A 27,321-nucleotide genomic window follows, 5' to 3' on the forward strand; every position below is an offset into this window, starting at 1 on the left:
GAAAGCAGCAGACTGCAGCAGTAACACAAGTGGCTGAGCACTGCACAAGGGTGCACTGAAATGACTGTGCCAGGAAGAACACAGCAGCTCCAGAAGGTGCCATGCAGCAGCACAGCACTGCTCCTATCATCAGGCTCCCTCACACTCCATTAAGGAGTAATTGTAATAGGAAAACTGAGCAAAGAAGCAATCTAACATTTATTTTTTCCAGGGGGGTCAGAACCCAGGACATCCCTCTGGCAGTCCTGAGCAGCCAGGACCCTGCCAGGGGGCTCAGAGACCCTGGCACAGAGCACAGGATGCCTGTGCTTTGATTACGACCCATGGAGCAAGTTACCTTAGATGAAGATCTGCAGGCCACAACAGTTAAGGAGAATAATAGTGAATTTATCATGGGGTGGAAAAGTAGACTTTGGGGTTTTCTAGAATGGGGGTTCAGGGGACAAGATGGAGGGATCTGGGTGTGTCCAGCCTTTCTCCTTCTTCTTCTTGGCCTCCATCTTCTGGGTAATGTTGGCACTTTTAGATTGATTTAGAGAAGAAGCTCATTGTCTAACACAGATGATAGGTATTGGAAAGTAATTGTAAATATTGTATATGTAGTTTTTAGTATAAAAAGATAACACCACCCTGGGGACAGGCAGAGTGCCCCAGACTGTCTTGCTGGGAGGACCTCGGCTGGACAGGAGAAAGAATTTTATAGATAAGATACAATAAACAACCTTGAGACTGAGAAATGAAGAGCTCTGACTCCTTCTTCGAGCACCAGGCTGGGAAAAGAGACTTTTTAATGCTTCTCAGGGTCACAGTGACCAGCTAGAGACCCCGAGACAGGGGATCAAGCAAGTGTCTCTGCACAGATCAGTACTGACACCATCATGTCAGGCTGGCAATAACTTGGGTATTTTGCATGATGCCTCATCACCCAGAGCAGTGCTATAGGCTTTTACAGATCTAGTCCATACATAGGCACCAAGTAAGCATTCCCTTGGTCTGTTGTTTTTTTCAGAACAAACATAAATAAAAATGTTCAGCCTTTCTCACAGACAGGACGTGGAACTACTCCATCCTTGGCTATTCAACCCCTCCTGCTGATGGTGTGCCACTCACAAAACATTTGCGTATTCACTGAGTGGGAGAGATTCTGACTCTGCAGCCTGATGCTCAGAGTGGGAGGCAAAACACATGGATCCCAGTTCCTTCTCCAGGGAAAGTTTAATTATTATGCAAAGTGCGTAAGGCTCAGCAGGACCAACCAACAGGCATCCTAAAGGTGCTCACAGCCCTGGCATGGTGATGGGAATGGTGAGTCCATGCCTCTACTAGCAGAGAACAGAACTGACTTTGCATTCAGACTCCTTTGCATTCTGGTTGAACAATGCAAACTTTTAATCTTGAATAAAATGGGGACACAGACTGCTGAACTTTAATCAGTTCCACCAGCCCAGGACAAAGAAAAAGGCTCAATCAATTCAACCTACAGTGTGAATAGCTTTAAGGGAAGAAAACTGTACTCCTAAACAAACAGCTAACTAGCTAAAAATATTTTATTCACCTATTCAAGTATCCTGTCTATTACAAAGATATCCATAACCTTAGAAATTATTCTAACACATTGCTGCACTATTTTTCGAGCACATGTTTTGTTTCAATGTAATTATCAATCACACATATTTCTGCATAGTATCATGAGAAAATATAAGAACAGGTTGCTAAGAGTTATTTCTAATCTCCAGAAATCAAGATTTTTTATCCCCCATATACCCTCTGAAAACACTCAGAAAATTTCATTCAAATGCTTTGCCTGTACTGTATCAAACCTATTTGAAAGCTGAAATATTGGAAAGTCAGTAACAAACTTCTAATACAGAACTACCTAAAGAATTCATTAGGGAAACTCTGACATTAGATGTTAAGGAAATCAAGGCTGTTCCAGCAGGATAAAACAGTATTTTGGGACATGTGAGACTGATAAATTGCAACAGGTTCACTAAATTCATGCTACTCTTTCTCCATTTGTGGGCAAAAAGAAGTATAGCTACATCCTCACGAAAACCCAAAAGCTCTTAGCTGCTATTTTACTGCATTCTGGTTCAAGGCAGGTTCAGGTTTACCAGGTTAACATATTTAACACTTGAGTGTGAGAGATATGGACATTTGTCACAGCTATCTTGAACATAAAATTATAAAGGGACAATCAGGATTTTCCATAACACATTGAACATCTCCTTTATTTTCTTTGAACTATATTTCTTTGAACTCTGAGACTTTGGGAAGGAAATGCACTCTTGGTTAAGTCCAAATTTTGCATTCCTTTTCCTTGGCCTCTGTAAGCAATGAAGGCTTTTTATGAGGCCTACCTAGCACTCTCGTAAATTTAACTTTGATTTATGGTTGAGGAAGCCTTTACTTGAAATTTACCCTACAGCACAACTGTCATTAAATTACCAGACATGGAAAATACATAGTGCTATCATGTATGTATAAAATATACAGTATGTATGTATGTGTATATATACACACATATGCATATATTTAACAAATAAATTGTTACCATAGTTTCAAGTATTCTATTGCCTTCTCACACAAATATCAAGGAAAAAAACCCCACAAGGCTGAAATCTGCACAGCTAATCCACAACTATCTCTTTGAGCATTTATATTTCATTTTCAGAAGACAAAACTTCATGGAATTAACCTAATGATGTGAATGGAAGCTCTATTCACTTTTTAGGGACAGCCTTCCAAAAGTGGGTGCTCAATTGCACATGCAAAGTGGGTGCATGTAATGCCTGACAGGTTACTGCATATGCACATGGAAAGCAAATAAACACTTCCAGGCACGTGATGGCAATCAATTTACCATAAAGACAATGACACATTTTACATCCATGGTCCCATGTCTGTGTTAGGACAGGCAGATTAGGTGCACACATCTCAGAAATACACAATGGGATACCTAATCTGTGGTGTTTACTTGTCAATGTCAACTTTATTTTTAGAATTACTTGAAAATAAATAAGGAAAACCAGCAAGGTTTTCTAAAAGAAAGACTTAGCAACACAGTACAGGATCAGCTTTTGTCTGTCAGTGAGCCAGATGCAAGAAACACACGGTGGTTCTGTCAGGTACAATAAAGCACTGAACACAAAACAGCAGGAAAAGTAATTTGCAAGCTTGTATACATACCTAAAACATCTGAAAAGGGAGAGCATTAATGAAGCAAAGAATGGAAAAAGCCAACACAATCAGGTTTTGTACAAAGCATACAGCATGAGGTAAGGTTATAACAAGTATAACATACACAGAAAAAGGTTTGGGCTCTTTTGACAAAGAAATGCAGCAGAAGCACAAAGCTGGTTCAGTTTCTGCAAATGGCATGTGTCCATATAAAGAATTAACTAAGCCAATTGGGGCTGATTTTCAAATGAATAAGGTTCAACCACGTACTGTACATTGTTGGAGAAAAAATCTGTACAAAATTACAGATTTCTTCTAGGCTTTTAAAGAAATTTGCCCTTTCCCTCCATTTAGTTCTAACATCTCACGTGTTAAAACATGTAACAATATTGACAAGCAAACATTTCCCTTTACATCAAAGCAAGCTTAATTATAGAGTATCCAGTTTCAAACTGGGACAGAGAGGAAAAAGATTGTACTATCCACCTAAATCTTCATGAACCAGACACTATTTTAACAAGTTCTTGAGAACATTTTTGTACTAAATATTCAGTGGCAGCATTGGTTTCCAATAAGTCAAATCCCAAGCCTATTTTTAACTGATTCCATTACAAAAGCAAACTGTCAGTCGATAGGTGTGTGTAGCATTATAAGCTGAGAGACTCCTTTATAATCCTGTAAATCCAGTTCTTCGTGGCTATTCCTATTTCTGATTATCACATTGTAAGTGTATGTCTCTTTGAAATTAATTCTGGTTTGTCTATTAAATCATTCCAAAGCATGGTGCTCACTTCACTGTTTTCAGTGCTATGTACAACAATGCAGACCTGTATTGGGTGATAAGGTAAGAGTTCTCAAAAAGAGGTACATTTATTTTCCAGAGAAAAGTATTTGGTATTAATATATCAAGCACAGAACCATTTTACTAACTTAATTAATTAATGGAACACTTATTAAAATAATAAAAAAACAATAAAATATTTTCAGAAGTCTAAGAAATAGCCTTCTCTGCTGCAGTTACAACTGGTGCTCACAAACGTGACCATAAGTGAGGGGTAGATCAGTGGCCTGGCTGCATGAGGTACCACTACACAAAGTCTGATGAGTAAAAAAATAGCTTTTCATTGGGTCTGGTAGGAAGAAGGGATTTGGATTAACAAAAAGCAGTTCTGCGGAGCTATATTTGCTATATATATATATATATATATATATATACACATCTAAAATATATATATAGCAAATATGTACATATTTATTTGCATAAAGGCATTTTTAAGTTGTACCAGATACAGGAATAAACCACGTAGATCTCGGTCCACGTGCCAATGACTGTTCAAGGAGGAGAGAGAGGAGAGCAACTCATCTCCCCACATCTCATAGTTGCCAGGAAGTAATTTCAGAGCAAACCAAAACAAACAAAAACAAATATTGTTTTTCCTTAACAAGAACAAAAATTTTTTGTGATAAATACCAGTTTTAAATAACTAGGCCAGAACTAAGTCATTGTAGATAGTCTGGACAAAAACAAACAAACAAAACAAAACAAAATAAAAAACCAGCACAAATTTGGAATTTAGTATTCGCTGAAATTCTAGGGTTTTTTTCTTCCCCCCCTCAGTGATTTGGGAAAAATACCCTAGTAATTTTCATTTTATAGAAGGGAAAATGTAGGCAGAGAAAAACATCATTTTCCAGGACTCTGAGCAGACCTGCAGCAGATACTAGAAAAGAACTAATGTGATGTGAGTCCTGATTTAATGATGTATCTATAAGACTTGTAGTAGTAGAGAATACTATTGGCTGCAAAGATAATGCTGATAAAACATGAAATGCCACAATATCTCTCCTAAACCAAATCTTTTGTGATCTGTATTCCAAGAGAGCACATTCAGGAACATACAATGTAGCTGTTTCTTTAGGGCTGCTGTCTCATTCAGTATGCAACTCCATACACTGACAACTGATAAGAAGCCATTGAATAATTTACTTTCTCTTCATTGTCAAATACATGTTTCACATCTCATTTAGAACACATGGCTCTAATCTTTCTCTGAAAACAGAATGCATAAAATATTTATAGGCTATTTTGTGGAGCTTACTTTGGTGGTATATGCAAAAAAAAAAGATTTTTCCCTTTGAAACATCCCAGTTAGGTGAGAAGCTGCAATTATTTGTATATTCCAAAGAGAAAACTGAATTATAGAGAATAATCACAAGTTATGAATAATTCGGGGGGATTCATTTTCAAAAATGTAGTGTCTGATTCTTCAGAGTAATTACCAGTAAAAATTATATTCAGAATAGAAATGTAGGAAATCCTGATTCCTGGGGATTCTTTCTTCCAAAATGGAGCATAACCTTGAAGCTTCTTTTAGAAGTCAGTACTAAGACTCAGGACATTCCTGATGCTGCTCTGTACTGTCAGTGCAGGGTGTCAGTACTGATATGAGAGAAGGAAAAACTTCTTTGAGCTAGGCTGAGAATGAAAAGAACACCTCCCCAGTTAAATGTCTGCAAAGAGTAGAGCCTAAAATAAGAGAACTTCTGGGGAATGAGGATCCACAAGGCTGATATTTTACAAGCTCCCAAGAGGAGCTCCAGTACTACATAAAGGACTGCCTGTTTTCCATCCCCCTTCTCCAGGGCAGTGTATTACCATGCAACATACTGATTCTGATGGTATGCACTATTATTTGACAGGTCCAAAGCCTGAACTTCTGTTTCAGCTACAACACTCAGTCTTTCTACAGAAGATGCTTGAAGCATACAAAGAACACTGGGAAAAAACAGCCATCTTCATAAAGTCTGTGAATAACTAATCCAGTACTGTGCAACAGTTCTGTATCAGAAGCAGCAAAAGCCACTGTTGCACTGGGGCAATTGTATTGCTTCCAATTCCCCACACTGTTTTATACATTTTTCAAAAATATTAAGGCAGAAGAGTGGTGGCAAAGTAGTCTGTAAATATTTGATCAAAGGCTGGATCACAGCATATATAACCTAAAGATTAAAATGCTGCACAGTTAGCCTTCTTATTATCACTTCCTAACCTTTATTTTGCACTGCTTGAATTTGTAAAACTAATAATATTCTTTTAATAGGATATTTTGTTGACTTATAGCAAATTCATCACACAAACTGAAAAAAAAATCCACTATATAGTGATATTGCCACTCACCTCTTCTACTTCAGCCAACTAAATACTCACAGCAGTGGTGTGTTGTCACCTACCAGCAGACTACAATGATGTTTTCTGATTCTGACTCTTATTTCTGCCTTGAGGTACATTGCAGATAGGCAAGGGAACAGGCTGTAACATGCCTTGTACCTTTTTCTTTTGCCCTCTGCAAGGGTTTTCCACTGTCTTACAAAAGCAGTTACCTTTTCTGACTCCAGCGTATTTTATTTTATCTCAGTTTTCCTCCCAACACTGCTGCCACATCACTTCCCTCCCTGACTTCCTGTCTGATTTCTGTCCTCTCATGGTTTATCCCATGCCTAGAGCACTGACCTGGAGGTGCTTTATCAGTGGGTTTGACTATCACAACTCCTTCTCCATATGTCCAACCTTTTCCATAGTGGATTTTCACTACTTGCTTTCCTGCCTTAGCCTGGCCTGCCATTTATTCCTCCAGGTGAACATCTTTCAAGTAAATGACTTTTTATTCCATTCTCCATGCTGCACAGCAAAGGAGGGACTGCAAATTGAAAGATGAGCATCTTTTCACCTCAGAGCTGCTTGGCTGCCCTGACTCAGCCTTCTGGGAGCAGGTTCTGCTCAGATTTCCTTCCCAAGGAAAGCTGAGTCTTCAATCAATTCAGATGCAAAACTTGGATGTATTAAAAGCAGCTTCTAATAATTTGGTCAAGTTTTCTCATTAGTTTCATAAAATTGCCCAGAAATACGTAACTGAAATTTTGTTCAATTCACTACCAAATTTCAAAACCCTGCTAGATTACTAAAACAATGGAAGTATTACAGCTTCTGAAACAAAAGTGTTTGAGAATATCTTTGCGTATGTAAAATTATTTTTTTCTCTAACATTATGCTAGAATGACCCAGTTGCTCTGGTCAAAGGTCTTCAAAGTTATTTTATAAATCAGTTAATTTTTAGAATAATTATATGCAACTGAAAACCTGATATGTAGCAGGAAATCTTAGTTAATAACAGGCCTGTTACAAAAACTAGAGAGACACATCTACCTATCTATCCACATATTTGCATAGATATATATATATACATATATATATATATACACATTGTCATCTTGTGGGTGTCCCAAACTGAGGCTCTGTCAGAACTCCCATTTTAAATACCTCCATCTAAAAAGTACCTTGCCACAAAGAAAAAAATGCTGATGCTCTCAAGAGTACAGTTCTACATGAGGTAAAGTTGTAAAAGGATGGGCAACATTTAATTTTTATTGATTTCTTTTCCTGTATAGAATTTTGTGATAGGTGTTTCACATATATGAGAAATTAATGATATGCTTTCACTGCTGCACATATTTCTACAATATTGCAAAATTGCATAAGCTTTGCTGATGAGGCTTAATCATCATGATTCTGTTCCACGACTAGTTAGCCTTCATACTTATTACCAATTTTCAGTACTAGTCAAAATAAGTGACACTTCATCTTTTCATTAGATTATTAAACAGTCTTTGGTGACAAGACTGAAATTCACACGGAAAAATATTCTTGTGTGTAAGATATTAATTATGTTGTTACAGTACATTGTATTTTCATATTTGAAAACACTTCAAATAAGACACATTTGGAAAGTACAGACTACTTTCAAGCAAAAATTCACAGCCTCCATAAAGCTGAAAGCAAAGGTTCTACAAAACAAACTTTCAAGAAAGGGAAGTAAAAATTTTTAAGGCTGACAAGCTTATTCTAAAAAGTACTTCTATATTAGGCAAATATTAAATATTCAGTCACAGTTCAGGTGTTGGAAATTTTTTTGTTGCATAACTGTTAAGAACTTATTTAATAGGATGAATGAACCTACTATCTTGTTTCACAAAATTTACAATTTTTCAAGATGCAATGCTGTGTTCAGGGGAAACCAATCTCTGTCAAAGGCTACTAAGAGGAACCTCAGCTCTGTAAAAGCAGAAACATGACTGAGTATTCACCTGGGATGTAGCAAGTTCCCCTTTTTTTGGTATTTGATGGGGGATTTGCACAGGACTTACGGGATTTGTGGGATTTTGTCCCGTATCTCAGTCAAGCCTTACACCAGTATATAGATGCAAAGTCCTGGCAGGATTCATCTTAGAATCACAGAATGGTTTGTATTGGAAGGGACCTTAGAGGTCATCTAGCTCCAGCCCCCTGCCATGGACAGGGAACCTTCCCTGAAACCTCTTGGCTATTTCCAGGCGTCTCTACACAGGGAATGCACCAGTGACAGCAGCAGAGTCCTGGATACATCTCACTCTAGAGGAAAGGCAAAGGCAGTCAGGAATTAAGACTCCAAAATGATCACCTTTTCCTCCTGACTCTAAGGACACCTTGTGATGGGGAGCTCCAGTGCAGCCACCTGTACTGTAAATGGCTACATTCAATTACAACTTCCCAGCTAAGCTTGTGGTTTTTTTTTCTAGGCAATAAATGTTTAATTATTGATACAACTGGACAAGCTTCAGTACAAGAAGACTCATATAAGATGACAGATATTTAGGCTATGAATGTAGCTATACAATTTTTTAAAAACACCTCCCTTTTTGCATCCTTTTTTTGTACCAACCTTATAATTAGTTAAAACTGATAAAAAATTCATAAAATGTGCACTTCAATAAGTTTTCTCAGACTTCATGTCAGTAGCTATCCACTACTAGTAACCTTATGCACAGTATCAATAATATTCGCATAATTCCAAGTATTTAACCAGAAGAACATGTCTTCAGATTTTATATGGATGGCTGCCTCTCCCAACTGAGGCCAACAGCAAAACATGAAAACTGAGCAGAAGCATCACTATAGGAAGTTTACCTGATAGCGATTTTAAACCGATTTCTAGTGCCAGGATTTCTGAATTATGGGAACTGTGATTTTCCCTGAGCAGAGAGAAGGCTATTTTTAGCTTACACACATGAGAGGAGAGTAGCATACTTCACAGGCACTTTGTAGACAGCATCATTGCAGGTACTTACCTAGGCTTGACCTGGTGTTAGAGCGCTCTATGATCGCGTGCTTGCTGGGATTGTTTAACACTGAGCGTTTGGCAAGCGAGATGTCTGCTGTGACTCGTGTAATTGATATACTGCAAAATAAATACAGCAAAGTAGCACTGAGCGTTATTGAGCTTTCAGGGATGTGGGGAGAAGTCTTGTTTAACACTAGAAGATGGCTAAGACTACAAGAAAATAAGTTCTCAGCAGCACAGTATGCTTCACCTAACGTGAACAGAGAAAAAACTTTATCTAACCTAATATTGCTACAATAACTACTGATAAGTCATCCTCCTACATGTGCCTGGGGAGAGGGGAGGCAGAAGGAGGTCAGGGATTCCTGCAAAAGATGGGACTTCCCTGGGGTCTCCGGGACTGGTGAGGGTCTGACATTTCACCAGTATTCCCAGTATGAACAGGCTGGTTTCTCCTTTCCCTGACTTCTTGAATGATAATATACTGAATGACAACCTGTCTTACTTTAGCCATACCTGCAAGACATGTAGGGATATGCAGAACTAAATGGTAAAGGTAAGGCTTATTAGGGAAATGAGTCCAGCAATATAACAGAGGTGTTTTTTGTTTGTTTTGGTTTGGAATTTTTTGGCTTTTTTATTGTTCAGCTTACTAGCATGTGTTTTTCTAACAGAGTGCAAGAGATACCCATAAATTTCCAGAAAAATTCATGCTAGCAATGAAATGCTAGCACCTAAAAATAGGAACTGTAACTTGGAGAAGCACATACTTGAAAAGCCTAGGTTGACTATCTGGCAGGCTCACTTTTGTGTTTATGAGAAAAGATGAGCCAAGAAAGAAGTGGTTACTTTCAGTTGTTTGCACTGCTACATAACCTTCTGAATATTCTCCTTCCTAGGAAAACAGTTACCTCAGTCTATTTTGCTTTACAGGGTCAAAATGCCCCCTTAAGTTCCTTTTCAAACTCTCTGGTCTAATGAGGTTTAGAGGTCACATTTTTCCAGTGCTGAGAGTTAAATCAGACTGATGATATTCCCTGTTCTTCCTTGTAGGATTTTACTTGCAATTTAAAAGAGGAAATAGATTTTCTAAGCAGGGGGCTCCTCTCCAGCAAGAACAGTCAGATGCTGTTTGTTCATCTGAAATGTAATCCAATAGGCCATTTCCCAATGAACTCAACATGTGTATGCACTTATCTCAAAAATGTCACAGAGCCAGAAGTTCATATGAAAAACCCAAATTATGTGCACAATACTGATTAGTAATATAATTTTGGAAATCTAGGGGTGACTGAGCTTAAGCTAAAAGCATAATCAAAGGTGGTGATTTCTGGCACAGCTCCTCACAGATAATGCCACTTGTCTTAAAATTAAATCAAACATGTATATTGGGATACTTATGAGTTTTCTTTATTTGCTAATGGAAGGACTGTACAAACTTCTACAGCTTTTTGGTTTTCTGAGTTGATTTGGATTCTTTTCTGCCAGTCTTTCTTCCTACAGGCAATAGTAAATTTTTGCCTTTTAAAATGAAATTATGCTATACTGAACAACGCCAGATTTATCAGTCTGTTTGTCTATGAAAAATACTATATTTATTTTAAGACTTTTTACCATCTTTCTGAGGACATTTTCATTTCTTTGAGAAATGTCACATCAGGAAGATCAAGTCTGCTGGGGTTCTTATGTTCATATTGCAAAACAATTGCAACGAGAGCAGGGACAACAGTGTGGCAGCTCAAAGCAGCAGCATGAACCTGAGAATCTCTGGGGCAAATTTGTTCAGGACCTTAAGTAATAATTCCAATGGCTACTGAAGTTTGGGATGCTTCAAACCTGCTACTATACACAAAATTTTTTTTTGAGTATTTGTGGATTCACCCTGCCACCGTTGGATCTACAACTGAACATCTGACATGCTCTAAAATATTTAAAGATATAAAGATGCAATAATTTTCTTCTGCTTGCAACAAATGTTTTGTTAACTTCCAATTCTGAAGGTGTGTTATCTAGGGTTTGACAATCCTGACTAATTTCCTAAAGTGGTTAGGTATGACATCATTATTCTGACTGAGAAAATCCACCAGCTTAAACCACAATGTGTGGTATTTTAAAGAACTGAAGCTATTGAAAAAAAACCTCAAGCTCCCTCTTCAAATTTTGACAGCAGCAGGACACACGGAATAGTGTTATAGATCTGACCACTTCCAAACTAAATAGAACATTCCTTGAAATAACAGATTTTATTATAACATCTTCCTGTTTTCACAATTTTTGCTCCCAAAATCAACCCATTAGGACATATTAATCTGGAGCTTGATCCAATACCAATATAATCATGTCTGGAGAATGCATCTGATGTCTCTGCTCCATGGATCTGTGATGCTGGAGTTACAGACCACAGCACTGCTTTTAGAGACAGACTATCATTTGACATCATGCCACTATCATTTGACATCTGTACCACAGGAATGCCTGAAGGCTCAAATACAAATCCCATTGTGTTACAGTGGAGTGTGCTGCAACCACTCGGACCAGAACGCAGCCGATGTGCTGCCAAGGGTGAGAGTATTTCAGCAAGGTAGGGCACTGCTCCACCCCCTCATCCCACTCCTTTTGAAACTTCCACTATAGAGCCCACAACTATTGTCAAACCAAGCTCCTATCTTGAGGGATCAAAACTTTGACAATCCCATACACCAGATAGTCTGAATCCTGCACCACTCTTTCTGAGTTGGATGTCAAGTGAGGAAGTAAAGTAGAGGAGGAAACGTGGCTCTGGCCAGTTTGCTCAAAACCTAGGAAGCATTGATGAGATATCACTTGAAAAATATTTAAAATCACTTTTTAATCTGTAGATAAATATCTAGCAATTTGGAGTGTGAATGCCACAGTCCTCAAGAAGAAGACATCCTTTTTTCTACTCCCAACGAATATATGCCCCAGATCACTTCCCAGTGCAACACAGCCTGTACGTGCTCTGTCAGGGAAACTTCCAATCCACACTTATAGTCCACTGATCAAGGAATTAGCTGTCATTTCTAATTTTGTCCAATGTTATAATTTCTGAAAAACCTTGTAATACCCAAATGGAACCTGAAGTATATTTGCATTGCAAAGTACTTACCGCCCTTCGAATCTATGTTTTAAAAAATCAAATAATGCTTTTTGCATCATATCTGTTACCTAGAAGGAAAAAAACAAAAAATTGATAATTGCATAGGAAATTCATAATACTAAATGCTAAGAATATGATAGAATAAAGCTGACAATAAATCTTGTATCCAAACAATGGGATTGGAATGCAATTTATTCTTAATCTCAATTCTGAGATGAAGTAAAATAAAAATGAGCAGCTATTCAGTAGGAGTAAAAACTGTCTGATGTTTGCCTATGTTATAAATTATCAAATACAAATGAAGCACAGTATTTTGTAGAAAATGAAACTATTTACATCAATCAGTTACCTCATATCCCTTCAGAGAAGGCCCCACTAAAACTACTGGTCGCATAGAAGGCACTACATCATAGGGAGGGATGTGCTCTGTCTGCAAAACAGAAAATGTTTTCAGCATCACAACACCTAGAGAAAGTATTATACACTCTAAGTATTAGGAATTCTGAATTTCCAGTAATGTCACAGGAATCTCAGATTCATTAACTTTTCCCAGGAACTGGTAGCACAAGATAAGGACATAAGAGATTCAGGGATTTCTTTTGAAAAAACTTTTTTTTGACTTTAGGGTTTCCTACTGTTTTCATATATACTTTGGATAGTTAAAAACTCTTACTCTGGGTCATGCACGTTTCCCACTGCATAATTCCTAACTGGTAAATTGAAAAGGTCATTTCCAACACCTAATGAATTGAAGTGATTAATTCTACAGCTGTGACATCTGTTTCCAACAGGAATTTTACATAGCAAATTATGAAAGAGAAAAATAAAAGGGGATGAGAAAAGCATAATGCACCTTTTTTTTTAAATGTTCAGATTTGCCCACTGCTTGAAAAAACATTGTGACATCACTGCAAATTCCCATGGCAGCATTCAGTCTGACGTTTGCATTAGCACCCACAATTCAATTACAAATTAAATAAAAATAATGACTGATCAAGTTAGTATTTCTAGAAAACTATCATAAGCAGAGCTTGTGATAGCATTTCTTCCACTTTGGGAAGTTCTTGTCACCACCCAAGAATGGATTCTGGTAGTACCATATTTACCAAAATACCAACTGATGTATCATGCACAATTTCTAAAAAAGTACTCTAGCATACGAAGATAAAATAGATTGCCTCCTTTTAAGGGTTGCAAAAAATTTATATTGTTATCACAATACAATATAAAAAGAAATAAAATGTTAAGTTTGGTATTTTTTCTTCTTTAGTAAGTGGCTGTTCAATATATATCACCATGAATGGAGTCTAATCAAATAGAGGTTTTTGTTCATAAGGAAAGTTTTGGTTTATCTTTGTATTGGGAATAAAAGATTGAAATCCAAACCCAGAAATGTGTGGGTGTTACAGAAAAAGAAATGCCAGATCTATTTTTCAAATGCTTACATAGTACAAATACATCAGTCAAGATCACAGAATACAGACATTGTTCATTGTTCCAGAACTCAATGTATCCCAAGGTGTTTCGCAATAACATTAAAATAAGTATATACATTCCAAAACACAAACCCACAAAGACAGACATTTATACAGTGACAGCACACAATGCTACACAAGCAGCAGTCTAAAGCAGTCTAAAACGCAGAAAATATTTTTGTGAATGTCCCTCAATGTAATTTATTTTTTATTACCTGTAGTTTCAAAAGCTAATTCATAACATGAGAATGAAGACCAGTGCCCAAGGCATCATAAGCATGTGAAATGAATTTATTTTTCACAGTACAGAATCTGACTCAACATGTTTCAAAGCAAACCCCTGCAATGAGGCTGGGCCTGTATCCAAAAGCAGTCCTCCACTGTTCTTGCAAACATTTTTAATAATCTGATAAGCATATTTGAGACAGATTCGAAGAAAAATTCATTACAGTTGTGCAAGTGCTTTTAGCATGAGTGCCCTGATGTAAAAGATCTTTGTCTTAATGTGGCTGACTTAACCAAAGGCATTCATGCTAGAAGTTAACCAGCTATTTGACAATCAGGGCAAGCACAGAAATTACCTTATTTGATGGAATATGGGGTATTTTTAAATTCTGTTCTGTTGCAATGGGCATTTTTTTCTCTAAATTTTACAGCTTGAAATAATGAAGCTGTCAGCAGGAAATTGAGTAGAAGTTATCTAACGGAAGCATTAAAGTTCATTAATTTAGCAGTAGAGAATCTAATATTTTCTAAGAGACTGGCACTGAACTATACAGCTTTCACTGCAGATTCAAGTTGAAATATGAACTCAGAATAAAAACTGTCAGGTTTGAACATATGGCTTTTACTCAGTGGTTTGACTATGCAGATTACTTTGGGATGGCCATCCAATACATAGTGTAAAAATCAGTATTACAAACCCCACTAACACTAGTAATGATTCTGATATGGAAGAAAAGAGGCACAGAGTCAAAGAAAGATGTGGGACTAACCCTCATCCAGGTCTAAGGTGGTTCATCTGGAAGCTGCAGCTTTGAAAGATGCTTATGCAGACAGCATCCAATACATGTCAGCATGTATTATCCAATCAAAAATACGATTAAGTAAGAAATTACTCAGAAGCAAGAACCTGCTGTTGATTTCTACACCAGGCTTAACAGACCAAACTGAAGCCAATAGTTGTGACTTTGGAAATGAGAAGGATTCAAAACTATGTAAAAGAGTTCAAGAAACGAGAGACAGAAACAAAGATCTACTCATTAAACACAAGAGCATCCACAGCAGGGACAACAATGTCACTTGGCACTGCTTAAGCACTATAACAGTCAGTTATTACCTGCAGATTTAAGTGAGTGGTTAAAACCAAATGAATGAGAGCTATGAAGACTACAGATTTTAAAACAAAACAGTCAAAATGTGGTATTTCACTACATAGTTTGGCTGCTACCTAATGTCTTGCTAACTTCTTCCAGCAAAGGCCCTAGAAACCTATTGCAGCTTTTTGCAACAGGATGCCAATTGCATAATTCTGTAGTTATCTAGGTTATCTATGGAGAGACATCGGCTCTCCTGGGAACCACCAGTACCACTTCCAATAGCTGGGATACTAAAAAAGTCTCACTGATGGATGGTAAGAACATTTGGCTGATAATTTATACATGACATCAGGAAAAACCTGAAGTAAACTGTCAAAACAAGTCTGAGGTTTTCCACTGGTCTTGTGCACTTGCAGACTGCACCTAGTGAATTAGAAGTTTAAGCACAGACTAAATTAAAAATAGAATGAACTTGACAATTTGTTTCCAAAGTCCAAACTGAGTGTCTGATAGATTCCAATAATGATTTCAACAGACTGAGTAATAAAGAAAAAAAAATTTGAGAAAGATATAGAAAGAATGAACATGCACTAGAGAGGTGCATTACAATGCTAGAAATAATTTTCTCAAACACTTTAGAAGGCCTTCTAAGTGTGTCCTTTTATTCCATCAAAAAGGATAAGTATGTAGCAGAGTTTCACAGACACACAGAACTTTTGTCTCTTTTCCTGTAATGAATCCACTATCAGCTCAATACATCTCTTCATCACTAATTCTAGAATAGCTGCATTGTTAATCTGGAGTTATAATGCTAATGATGCCAGTGGCAGGATAAACACAGGCGATGTCGATATAAACTTACCGATTTCTGCTTCTGCTTAGCTACAGCAGCATGGAAAAGAAACAAAGAACAACAAAGCATGCATGTTATTGGCTTGTCAAAGGACGCAGACAGTTAACAGGACTAGAAATGCGACGCAGTGCAGGTGAGCAGGTGGACAGATGGGAGCTTGGAAGTCGGTGTTACCTTCTTAAAGAAGGGCATTCTTTTCTCTTTGGAGTGGGGTGATGTTACACTGTTTGCACTGGGTTTGGGGGAGCGATGGTTTGCTGGAATATCATTTTCTTCTGCATCTAAGCCAGTGGCATCTATGTCTACAGCTATATACAGACAAACAATTCAGAATTATCAGATGACAGGGAAAGTAAAGATAGATTAAAAAGGAAATTACAGGTAAAGAGAAATAAAACGGTCCAGAGTAATAAATAAGTAAATAAATAAATAAATAAATAAATAAAGTTGACCATGAGAAAAAAACACAATAAAACAAAGGGAAAAATTTAAAGGTGCAGTACTGTAGGATTCGAAGACAGAAGGCGATCTGTAACAGTTACTGTAACATTTACAAAATAGACCAATGGCCAAGTTTGTTCTTGTTACACCAGTGTAAATCCAAAATATTCACTTGAATAGATAAGATTTCCACCAATGTAAACAAAAGAACTTGTTCAATAACATTTGGATTATGTTATAGAAATGAACACTAATTGAAAATGGGTATCATCAATAGAAATTTGAAATGTCACTACTGTGTCTATGGGAAATGAAGAATTAGAAGAAAAATCACTTTTGATGACAAAATCAGCCAGATATTGTATAATGTTATATACATTTATCTAGGGATGGACTACAATTGCATTTTTAATCTTTTAAATAAAAATGCATTTTACTCATAAGATACATTTATTAGGAATAATTAAACATAGATCTAATAGGGAAAACTAAAAAGAATGGATAGCAGAAGAAAGGAAATTTATCCCAGCTTAGATCTGAGATGTGGATCTGAGTGAAGAGTCAGGATGTAGGCAGGGTAAAATGGAAGTGAATACAATAAACCGTTGCTGTTCAATCTCTACCCCAAAAGAATATATAACCAATAATTCTTATACGATAACCACAAATTATGTAGCTTTTAGCAAGTAAGTAATAACAGTTTCAACAAGAATCCTCACAGACTCAGTAACAAATACACTTTCAAAACACAAAGCCGTATTATCCTGAATGCTGATTAAAACAGATACCTGCCAACCACAGGTAAAACAAAACAAAACCAAACAAAACCTTTCTCATTTACAACAATAATCCTGATCTTAAGTAGTGGTTTAAACTTGTCTGCAGAAAGCAAGCAGACACACAAAAGTGAACCATAAGCAGTCATCCATCACCACCCTCATGTGTGAAGACATTACCCACCTCTCTCTACTCCCTCTGGTAACACACACTTATCTTGCCATGCCCTGATGTCGAACTGAGGCTAACCCTAAACAGATCTGTAAGCAGAATAGTTTGTATTGACTTTACCCAAACCCTTAATTAATCATTGCAAACTATTATGAAACCATCTTAGTGACCTGATTTTGTCTGATTCATGAGTAGAGCATCAACTAATACAGTGACATGTGCCATTAAATTATGTAACAAATAAACATTTCTGTCAAGCCTATGTGCAGCTATTGATGTAACAGACACTTGAGGCAGTGATCTCATAAAGTATATTTTCCCATTTGAATTATCCACAGATCTAATGCCTTGATGCCTGACACTCCCTGAGTTACTGAGCCTTTGAGTCTGTCCTTCCCAGGAAAAACCCAATGAGTAGATCCGCATCCAGATTCCATAATCCTGCTCCTAAGAACACCCACAGAAATCATGTAACATTTTCTTCTAGCAACACTGCTCCTTCATCCTCTTCGTAAGTATAAAAATAACATATTATCTTTTCTTGAATACCGGCCAGAACAGATACTGTAAACCACTCACAATAAGACATATTAAAACTTGTTTGGTACTATGTTCAACCAAAATTGTCAGTAAAGAAAAGTCAGTTACCTTAAGCTTTTCCTGTAAGAAAGAAATGCAGAATTTGATCAGCTAGTTAACAGTATCTCCTTTATTCATTCTAAGTCTTCATACTATGGAACATTTCCTGTGACAGTTCTTTTACTGTTAAATATCTTTAGTTCATTGGGATCTTTTCAGTCATTTTCAGCATAATTCTTACTCAGTTCGGTGGCCTAACAGGACTGTATGGATTTTTTACTATATTAATATTGGATAATGGATATTAGCCTCTCTTTCATTTGTTTTTCACTGGTTCTTCATCTTGTCTGTGTGTTTGTTTTGGTTTGGTTTTTTGGTGGCACTATTTTATATTGAAAAAACCCATCCTTGACTCAAAGCAAAAAATGAAATTAACTTATTCAGTTAGTATTCTTCAACTTATTAAATAATTGATGTATTTGTAATTGATTGTACTTTCAAAGAGAGGAGGTGTGGGAATAATAATTGAATTGTGTTTCAAAGTCGCTTGAATTCTTGTTTTAGTCACAAACTATGCCTTTTTCACCTTTCTTAAGACGTCATAAGCAAAAAATTTTTGTAGACTCAAAATCTTGCTATCACAGAACAAGTTCATGTGCACTATCCATACATATTTCCCAAAGCTTCACTGTAACTGAAATAACTTTAACAGATTTCCTTATTTCTCCAGAAAACCATGTTTCTTGAACAACAATGTCTGAAGAAAAGACTCAATGCAATGAAAATTAGAGGATGGGTAGCAATCAGTCAGCTGGTAATCCAGGTGAATGATATCTGTATTCTTAACTCTAAGCTCTGTGCAACATTCTGGAAATACATGTACTGATCTGTTTGGGTTTTTTTTTATAGCAAATAATAACACAGCATTTCAGATGCTCTAGCAATAAAATTACAACATGGGTTGAGTCGATGGGCAATTTTACTACAAAAATGCAGGCGTTGAAAAAGTTGGCCTTAACAATAAACACATCAGTTTAAAGCCATCCAAAAAAAAAAGATTAGGGTGCGTTCAACACACTTGTTACAGACATACATTAGTAAACAAATACAATATTTTTGAAATAAAAGAGAAGTTAAACTGAAGTGGAATATTTATAAACAAACTGCAGTTGCAATAAAGTTGGTTGTTACTAACAAATCCATGGTTTCACAAGACAGATAGATTTTTAAATTGCTTGAACCAAATGAAGCTACTTCAAAAACACAATTTAATTTCTCTGTCTCCCTTTTAAATTACCAAGTAAATACTTTAAAATCTTCAGGCTCATTTTAAGACGCCTGTTCTGTAGTCCAGAGTCCACATAAATGAATATGATTGGAAGATCCATGTCTTTGCCCTAGTAACAAAGGCACTAGCAACACTCATTAATATTTTCTGTTTCCAGGTATTTACAATGCATATGAGAAGATAAAACATCCAGCAACACAGCAGCTGAATTCAATTGTTTTTTTTTTTTGTGATCTTTTGCTGTGTTTTTCTAATGGAGCTAATGCTAGCATCCTCCCCCAGCTTGCCACCAATTTGCTTCATATGACTTGAATTTGGATTCAAGTTAAATCAAAAGTTAAATCTGTATGTTGCTCTAAGTAAAAAAAAAAAGTATTTTTGAAAAATTTGTCAAAGGCAAAAATTATCCAGCATCCTAGAATTCTGTGAAGCACATCGTCATGATCAGAACTGTGAAACTAAATGTTCCTGATGTTTTAAAACAATGCCTTCCTTGATGCTACTGCAGAAACCTCTCAGGAACTTCTATTTTTATTGTTGCCTTTTCTCCTGTACAAGAAAGTATTTATTGTTCAGTAGGAATGCTCAGACCAGACCAAACTTTCCACTATTCTTATGTAATGTAGTCTCACAGATCTATGATGTCTTTGCTACAAAACTCTGTGGTAAAAGCAAAGAGAGAATTTTGTGCATTAACAGCTCTATCATTGTCTGAACTTGCTGGCATTGACTCCATTACTTCAAACCACCCCAAACCAGCCTTATCTGGAAACACATCACTCAGGTTTTACCTAAGAAGAATGGAGAATAAGAAGAAGAGGTCTAAAGGTACACGCATTTTACACAGATTAGGTTCATGAGTCTCTTCACCAAAGGGTTCACAACCTACTCACCAGATGATGGAGGCGTCGATTTTCTGGAACTAGGAACGATGTCACCCAAACTGGATGAAGAGTTTCCTCCTGATTTACTGGAGTAAAGTAATACATTAGTTTGAAGTTCTGCAGCTTTCTCAATATTTAATCTAGTTTGTTTACGATCTGCCTTCTAAATGAGGTGCTAGCTGTGAGACAAACAGTATTTCTGGCAGAGGTATAAAATACACATCTCCCACAAAATGTGTGTACATTTTGGGACCTGAGGAATTGCAAACATCAACCATACTTTCTGTGCTGCTGTGTAATTCATTCTGCTGCTCTGACTTCCACAGGATGTTAATACAATTCAGTAAATAATATGGCTATTGGGATACATAAATTAATATTACTACCTATCAATAAGAGTAATTCTTAAGCCAGTGAGCATACCTGTTTCCTTTAGCTGATGAGTTATTGATAAATTGCTAATTAAGATGAGACTGTGTCTATCATCTTTTCAATTTAATTAACACCCCAATTCTTTTGCTTTCTCATAAAATATAGCACCTAAGAAAAAGTCTCTCCAACAAAGTTAAAGCAGTCTAAAGTTTTTTGTCAAGTTTTGCTTTGTGAAAACCTATCCAAGTTGTGAAAATGAAACAACAGTTCTAGTCTTTTTTATTTCAGTTACCATAATGAGAAAAGCTCTGAAAAAAATGTAAGAAAGATTATTTCGCTCTTCAAATAATTCATGTGCTAGTACTAGTTTCCACTTTCTTTATCTTGAAATATTAATAAGCACTAAGATAATGCATTTGTGGTGTAGGACAATGTTATCTTCAGTGAGAATTTCTGGAAACTGGAAGCCTCTATGATTTGGAAAAAAACCGAATCACTGGGACACACCTGGCTGCCCCAGAAGAGTCACTAGAGGAATAAGGAATCCAGCCCCCTTCTGCTGAGGACAGCATGCTCATGGGAAGGGCATTCCACAGCGGGTGAATGCAGCTGAGCCCTGCCCAACCATGGTGTCCTACTCTGGACATGCTCTACAAACACTGATGCCCTTCCTATGGAGATAGGAAAGCATTTCTGGCTTCCCACTCAAATACACTGGGAATATTTGTTTCCTTTATACTCAAAGGGAAACAATTTGCTTCCACAGGTGTTGCTAGAAAACTACTTTATTAAGAATTTAAGAGTAAAGGTGACATTGTCCTATCTTGTAGTATTGCTCAGAATATCTAGAAACAGTCCTTTTTCTTATGCAATGATGGCTGCAGTCAGAGATAAAAAATGACTTGACATGAAACTTCCATCATAAAATGTAGTACTCTTAAAAGCTGTGATGGTAGGAAATGAATTTGACAAGACTATTTTTTCCCTACAAGCTAACTAACACACATTGGCTTTGGCTTACCAGTAAAGTCATCTTAACATTTTCTGTAATTTCTAAAATGAGCTTAAAATGTCTTTAAAAAGAGGAAGATCATCAAAACAATTAAAAGATGTTACAGAATTTAGATAAATCAATTTTAAGTAAAAAAATTAACTAGCACATAGTAAATGTACTTAATGTAATGTATATTAGCAATTATTTTAAAAAAAAGGAAGAAACAATTTCAGTGGTAGGCCACCACAGATTGCAAATCTAAATATCTACTTTTCTCCCAAACAGCAATTATATGAATCAGCTTATTAATTAACAATATAATATTTTAAATCATTTTATATATTATATAATAAATAATAGAATTCATTATATATTAATTTCTTCATTGATCAGAAATATTTGTAGCTGCCACTAACAATAATTAAGCATATATATGACTGATACACAGCATCAATTTCCAAGTTGTGTCACAGACAATGCTGCTATGATTAATGATTTTTTGTTATTACCTGGAGTAGAATTTTCCTTGTTTTGCCTTTTGTTCATGCTGCAGCCTCATGTTTTCTAGTTTGACTGGGCTTGGTATGAATCCGATTTCACAGCCTTCTTTTACCAATCGTCCTATCCACCAGTCATTATTAAATTTCTACAGATTAATAAAAAAAAAAGAAAAAAGTAACATACTAAGAAATTACTATATCTGGGGATAACTTTGTTATTAATTTTAATTTGCAGCTATGCTAACTTTTGTAATTCTTCCCTGCAGTTAATCACTGTGCTATGTTATTATGGCAATGAAGAATTGTGGTAATATTCAGAAATATATTAAAATAATTATTCCTTTCAAATTATTAAAACCCACAGTCCTTAAGTGGAAACCTTCCTGCAAAGACTTCATGTTTCTCCCTGGTTTTTGTTTCTACCCGTTTCACCATCTTTATTATTTCTTGCTTCACAGTCTCCTCTCATATATGTGAGCTGCTTTTATTCTCCCTTCGTGGTTCTCCTTGGTGGACACCAGAGACTTAATATCCACTCGCCCCTGCTGCTAGAATTTTTGTAGCTCTGTAATAATCTATTTTTCTTCTTCCATTTTATTAACTTCTCTATTTAAATTAAAAAATACTACTTCACAAATTCCCTCACTTCTCACAAAAATCTTCTGAAATATGGCTGAATTTGGCTGCTTATATATACCCTGCTTCAGATAGCACACGTGATCTGCATCTTAAACTTACCATGATAGATCCACATGGACTGGATATCTCTGGATAACTAAAAAAACTTAACTGGGCTATCTGGTGAACTTGTGTAATTGCTAACTGAATTTCAGCTCTGTTAAATATGAGATATTGACTACTTTAACTCAACAGCTTTATTCCTACACCCCCCGTACCATGTGTGGGAGAGGTTGGTTGATTTGCAGAGGTCTATGCAGCAGAGCTATTTTTTTTTTCCAATCTTATTTATTCGCCATTTTTGAAGGAGAGTAAGTCACTCATGTATGGGCCCCACACACAATACTTCTGGTGTTCCATGGGAATAACTATCATCAAAAAGAAATTTTGGGTAATTTGGAATATTTATTAAACTTTCAGAGAACACCTGAACGTGAAGAAAGTAGCTCTCTTGCATCTGAAGCTATTAATGTATATATTATAGTGCATATTTAATTATATAACAAGTAACTTGAACAAGTGTACAGTTAGGAATAAAACATGTAAAATGTGTGGGCTCCCCTAAAAAGAAATTAATTTTACCATCATTGGTGGATCACTGATCCACAACCTACATTGCAGTATTATCTTTCACTTTGGCAGCTACAGAAATCTTGTGGTGCTTGAGACCAACCATAAGATATTCCAGCTAACCAAAAATAGAGATTAAAATAAAAGCACTTTTAAGGTTATAAAACATAAGGATATCTATAATATTCATCCAATGCCTTTATGAGTAAGAATACCAGCATTTCATAGGGAGCTGCTCTGGAATAGCAGTTTCTCAAAGCTGTATTAGACTGAAATGTATTATTAAAATTATACCCTATCATTACAAAAGGCTAACTAAGTCATTAACTTGGTAAAAGGAAGAGACAGATAATTAAGAAACACCATTGAATTAAAATCTGAACAGTCGCTATTTTTGTCCCACAGTGCAACAGATTACCATGCAACAATATAAATTTTATTAGAAGCAATAGAAATCCTAAATCCATAGGAATTTCTTCCTATAGAAATAAAAGCATACTTCTGCAAGGTCTCAAAGATAAATGCTGTGTCAGTTTATAAAAATTAAAAGATACTTTTTAATGTTTATAATAACACACATAATACTTTCTAATTTTAATTTTTTTTTTTAATTTTTTGGTAGTGAGAATTCCAGCTCCCAAGTTGCTGGCTCAGGTGAGTGATTCTCAGTAATTCACCTGTGTTTGGAGTGCCAAAGGAAATAGAAAAAATAATTAAACACAGGCCAAAATGATGACCATGCATTAAAGCCTCAAAAGATTGATAAGTTACTATGATGCAGCAGTTTCTTCATGCAGGAAGGAATCCATCATCCTTTTATGTACTAAGTTTTAATGAATGTAACCTAATAATGAAGATAAATTTCCCTCACACTCAATCACTGCAGTGCTTTTCATCACTGTCCACATACATTTTGAACTGAGGTTTTTCTTGTTTGAGCCCTCTGAGCAGCACAAATTGGTGAGCAGCCCTTTCAGAGAAAATAAGGACAGCACTGGTCCAGTATGGCATCCTTAGGCAGGCAGAAGCTACTGGAGATTAACTCAGCTTTTCTTTATTTCTAGCAATATGTTAGGTATAAAATATATAAGAAACACTGCATTTTATAGTCCATTGTATTTTTTTTCTTTAATCTGCAGAAATAATTAAAGTTTGGACAATTCAGTTCCCCCAGCATTAACCGTAGGGAGCAGCAAATGTACTGAAGGAGCCATACCTGGTGGGACACGGAGCCCTGGAGGATGAGCAGGGCCTGGCACGGAAGATGAAGGGGGGGACATGGCTGTGCAGGGAAGGGCAGGGCCTGGAGCACCATCTGAAGGAGCTTCAACCCACCCAGACACAACACTGCTGCCAAATGCAGGGCAGGAGTCCGAGTCCCACTTTGACTCCTTGTGGATCCCGTCCCATCTCGCCATTCCGGACCTGGCCTGGTCCCAGGGTCCCTCCCCAACCAATCTCTGGCCCAGCACCACTAGACAATAACCTCTCCTCAACAGCTGACAGAGAAAACCTAAAGGCAATCAGCACAGAATGCCTATTCTAATACAGCTGGGGCTGCAGGAACATTTTAATCTATTCTTCCACCCCTCAGTGCTACATACAGCCACAGACATGTAAGAACTCAGCTTCCCTTCAAGGCATTTTGGAGACACAAAAAAGTTCAGGAGACTTTTCCTTCCAGATTTTCTCCCACATATATATACATCTGAGACTAAGTTTTGATGTGAAGAAAAATGCATTAACTTTTAACAGAAAACTGCTAACCCTGTGTGTCTGGTTTATATGGAAACAGGGGAAAAACTTGATGTAAAGTCTGAGATTACCACTTCGTTTCAAGTGCAGATGGAATAGATGACTACACAAAACCATTTGATGTAACCAAACTGAGCCTTATTTTCCAGTGCTTCAAGACACACTGGAGAAAGCTGATGGTTTTCTCCTGCCAGGACTCTGTGCCTGCTCATCTCTTCTTTTGTCACAAGACAGAGCAGAGCAATTCTTTCACACTATCATCAGTCAGAAAGCATATTTCCTTCACCATATACAGTCTGAATCTAAATTATTCTCTTTTTTGTGTGTTTAAAATATATGAAAAATTACAACCATTAGCCATGTCTGTTTCTTGTGTTCCTTTAGTCTCTGTCCACCTGTATTTCTATCTCTCTATTAGGAATGTTTCTTTCTTCCACAAAGCACCTGTGCTAACAGAATCATTGTGCATTGTCAATCATAACTACTGAGGGATTTTTCTGATAGTCTAAAATGAGACAAAGACATAATTTCAAATACATGGCTAGATTGCTCTCAACCTTAAACTAACTTTCTGTTTCTTTTCCTATAATTTTTCATATCCAGATGGGCTATTTGGAGACAAACCACAATGGAATATGACCAAAAACTAGGAAACATTTTAAAATGAAGGAGTCATTCAAAAGGGAGCAGCAGGCTACAGAGGAGGGCCTGCACGTGAAAGTTACCAAGTTTTTTGAGATTGTCTTGCAAGAAGCAGAGAAAGAAAATTACTTTGGGTGTTTAAAAATTTAAAATTGTCAAAACCAAACTACAGGGAAAGAAAACCAATGCAGCAAATGCAAAGCTCATTTATTGACAGCTGCAATTATCTTGAAACATCATTCCAGTTCTTCAGCATGTTACTGCTAACTAAATACTGTCTGTGCCAGGGAAGCAGATTCAGTAAAAAAAAAAACAGGAGACTTGAGGATTTTGGGGTTGAGATGCAGTCACACAGATAAAAGAGAAGCAACCCTTGGCTGCTAAATCACAACAGACCCTCACAGTACCAGATTAGGAAAAAAAACCTCAGAAATATTTCATCTTTGAATAGTCAGACACAGGCATTTAAACCTATAAATAACTGATTTTTACTAGAGAAGAAAAATACTTGCTTTCTGAACTTCAGTAATTTGATTGTAAGAAATTTGTGCCATAGCTTATACAAGAACAGCATTTAAAAGTACACTCAAATCCTTATACAGTGTTACTTTAACATTTGTAAAGTGCTTTGGCAATGTGTAGTGTTATCAACATTGCAAAATAGTAGCACTATTACTCAAGTACTCCCTAAAGAGTGATTCACTTACTCCTCTGGTTTTACTTACTTCTTTAACATGAAGAAAATCTTTAGCCTCAAATGAGATGGCCATGCCTGGGACTGGGACATCATCTTCGTGAGCTGCACTGTACCCAACATTTGTCCGAACTGCAAACGCAACAGGTTTTGACTGCAAAATAAAAGATGAACATCATGAAGATTTATCTTGCAAACACATACATATATACAAACATATACACGGGAGATGATTTCTCTATTTTATAGTTTTTAAAATCATAAGAATTACAAAGAAGTCTCAACGCATCCATAGAAAAAATAATGAAGCCTAGCTTTTACTGACATTAGTTATTAGTATCAGTGCATTTCATAGAACACAGATTTTTAGTAGGTGATAGAGCTCTGAATTAATTTGAGGTAAGCCAAGTCAGTAATAAGTAATCACAATTGACTTGGCAATCCATATAATATTGTCAGTTTGCAGTTTTGCTGTGAGTTCAGTGTTTGGGGGCTGCCAGAAGAAGTAGTTTTCAAGAGCTACAAAACCCAAGCTCCATGGACAATGGGGCTGCAAAAGGAATTGCAAGGGGAGCATGGCACTGCACCAACATTGCTCCTTCCACACCATTCTTGTCTGGGCACCCACGTGCTGGTCACCTCAGGAGCATTCTAAGGCTGCTCCAAGTGTAGCCCTCACAGCCTCAGCCCCCAAGAACTATTTGGGGAAATTGCAAATTTGGAGAAGAGGTCCCAGAAGTTACCAGTAACCCTTAAGCAAGTCACCTCACTGCACTCTGAGAGAGGAACAATGTGCCTTGGTATCATCATGTCATTACCAAGTACCAACCACAGAGAGATCTGTTCATTTCCCTAACTCTTTCTTACTCTGCTAGC

General features: G+C 36.7%; 1 protein-coding gene across 3 annotated transcripts in view; it reads right to left on the reverse strand.

The window, feature by feature from the left end:
- The window catches only part of CACNB2 (calcium voltage-gated channel auxiliary subunit beta 2), a 112,039-nt gene that overhangs the window by 20,839 nt on the left and 63,879 nt on the right, over positions 1–27,321 (reverse strand). For 2 of the 3 annotated variants that reach the window (XM_058811184.1, XM_058811176.1), the window contains exons 3-9: positions 26,477–26,599; positions 22,116–22,252; positions 20,250–20,326; positions 16,275–16,408; positions 12,803–12,883; positions 12,463–12,521; positions 9,343–9,452 (exon numbers count right to left, since the gene is read on the reverse strand). In XM_058811184.1, the coding sequence (XP_058667167.1) occupies positions 9,343–9,452; positions 12,463–12,521; positions 12,803–12,883; positions 16,275–16,408; positions 20,250–20,326; positions 22,116–22,252; positions 26,477–26,599 (721 nt within the window). Of the gene's footprint in view, positions 1–9,342; positions 9,453–12,462; positions 12,522–12,802; positions 12,884–16,109; positions 16,130–16,274; positions 16,409–20,249; positions 20,327–22,115; positions 22,253–26,476; positions 26,600–27,321 lie in introns of all 3 variants that reach the window. The other variant, XM_058811195.1, reaches the window with a different exon arrangement.

The sequence above is a fragment of the Ammospiza caudacuta genome, chromosome 1 (assembly GCF_027887145.1).
Source record: "Ammospiza caudacuta isolate bAmmCau1 chromosome 1, bAmmCau1.pri, whole genome shotgun sequence".
Lineage (NCBI taxonomy): Eukaryota > Metazoa > Chordata > Aves > Passeriformes > Passerellidae > Ammospiza > Ammospiza caudacuta.